At 33.9% G+C, this 1,408-nt stretch overlaps 1 protein-coding gene across 1 annotated transcript in view; it reads right to left on the bottom strand.

Moving 5' to 3' along the window:
* Positions 1 to 254: 254 nt before the first annotated feature.
* Positions 255 to 1,408, bottom strand: part of LOC128995149 (ABC transporter G family member 20-like) — a 28,950-nt gene continuing 27,796 nt past the window's right edge. The window contains exon 15 of the mRNA XM_054420062.1: positions 255 to 1,317. Within this exon, the coding sequence (XP_054276037.1) occupies positions 1,088 to 1,317 (230 nt within the window). The 3' untranslated portion in view covers positions 255 to 1,087. The remainder of the gene's footprint in view (positions 1,318 to 1,408) is intronic.

Genomic DNA, 1,408 nt, shown 5'->3' with positions numbered 1-1,408 from the left:
AAATATGTTACACCAATAAATATGTTTTTTAACACTCTGTGTTTTCAACTTCGTTTCAGGTAATCATTAAATATCAAACTATTACCCGGTATTTTATTATAAAAAAATAAAAAATAACACTTGATTAAAGCTTTTTATATTGCCATTTGAAAAACATTGGGAAGAGTTGGGTCTACATAGTAATTTGATCACAAATATTTTTGTATTTCAAATGGTTTGTGCCAAGGAAAGAAAATAATTAATTCAAATTAATATAATAATTTATTTTAATAGTCAACAGTAATAAATCTAATTGTAAACCTAATTTCCTATATACACAAACTTAAAAATATAAAAATTATATTGAGCAGCTAGACAATATACATATCCACTATAATTACAAAAATAGATAGGCATCATGCCATGAAGGTCAGCCATCACTTTTTACATAATTCCAAAAATTAAAATCATATTTTTCAATGTCGCAATGTTCAGATATAGAACTACACTAGTTGGGTTATTTGTACTAAAACATTCTTGAACCAAAAAAAATAATTCTTTTGAATAAGTGTATCGATTCAATTGTTTGTGCTGTTGCAAAGTTAACCATATTATCTAAATTTCATAACTATGTGCAACTAGTTCAAGGTTAAAAAAAATAATACATGGGTACATAACTAACTTAATAAAGAAAATAGTTCCAGACAGTAGAATAATAATGTCAGTTTAAACAGTGCCAGCTTTGTAACCTAATTCCTTGTGAAAAAGCCCAGTTGTAGGGATGATATATCAAATTAATTGTGTTGGACTCGTTGTGTAGGTACTATTAACTTCTATCAAGTGTTTTTCTGGTAATTTAGTTGTGTATCCAATTCCTTTTCCCTAAGTATTCCTGAGCTAAGTGCTCCTTCATGAGAAACTAACCTTTCAAAACAATAAGTTTGAACAATTTGAGGTTATTTTACACTCTAACATCTTCTTGTTCAGGGCACTTGACACAAACTATCACTTTCTCATATTTACAAACGTAAAGCTTTTGGTGGAGACACAGTTGCTGTGTGTCCAGCTGAATCAGGTGTTATTTTACAACACGCCTTCAATCAGCTGATCACTTGGAGGAGCGGATGCCGCGCTTTATGCGGACGACGGCTGTTATCGCAGCCAAGAACACGGCTATCCAGATGAGTGTGGAGATGTAGCCGTAGTAGACGGAGCGATGGTGGATGGTCCAGCCGCGGGCTGTCAGTGATCTGATAGACTCTGTAGAGAGAGACAGAGGGAGTAGCCAGCCCACTGACCTCAACACAGGGTGCATTCCTTCCTGCGGCCAGACCATACCTGCACAGAGGGGAACATAGTAAACAAAATGCCTTTGTTTCCGACATGCCACAAATTGTTTTTTAAATTCATTTTTTATAAGAGGTTGGTT

Source organism: Macrosteles quadrilineatus, unplaced genomic scaffold (assembly GCF_028750875.1).
Source record: "Macrosteles quadrilineatus isolate MER2022 unplaced genomic scaffold, UCM_ALF_1.0 Scaffold_5__1_contigs__length_97177068, whole genome shotgun sequence".
NCBI classification, from domain to species: Eukaryota; Metazoa; Arthropoda; class Insecta; order Hemiptera; family Cicadellidae; genus Macrosteles; species Macrosteles quadrilineatus.
The sequence above is the reverse complement of the archived record's forward strand: the minus strand, read 5'-3'. Positions and strand labels throughout refer to the sequence as shown.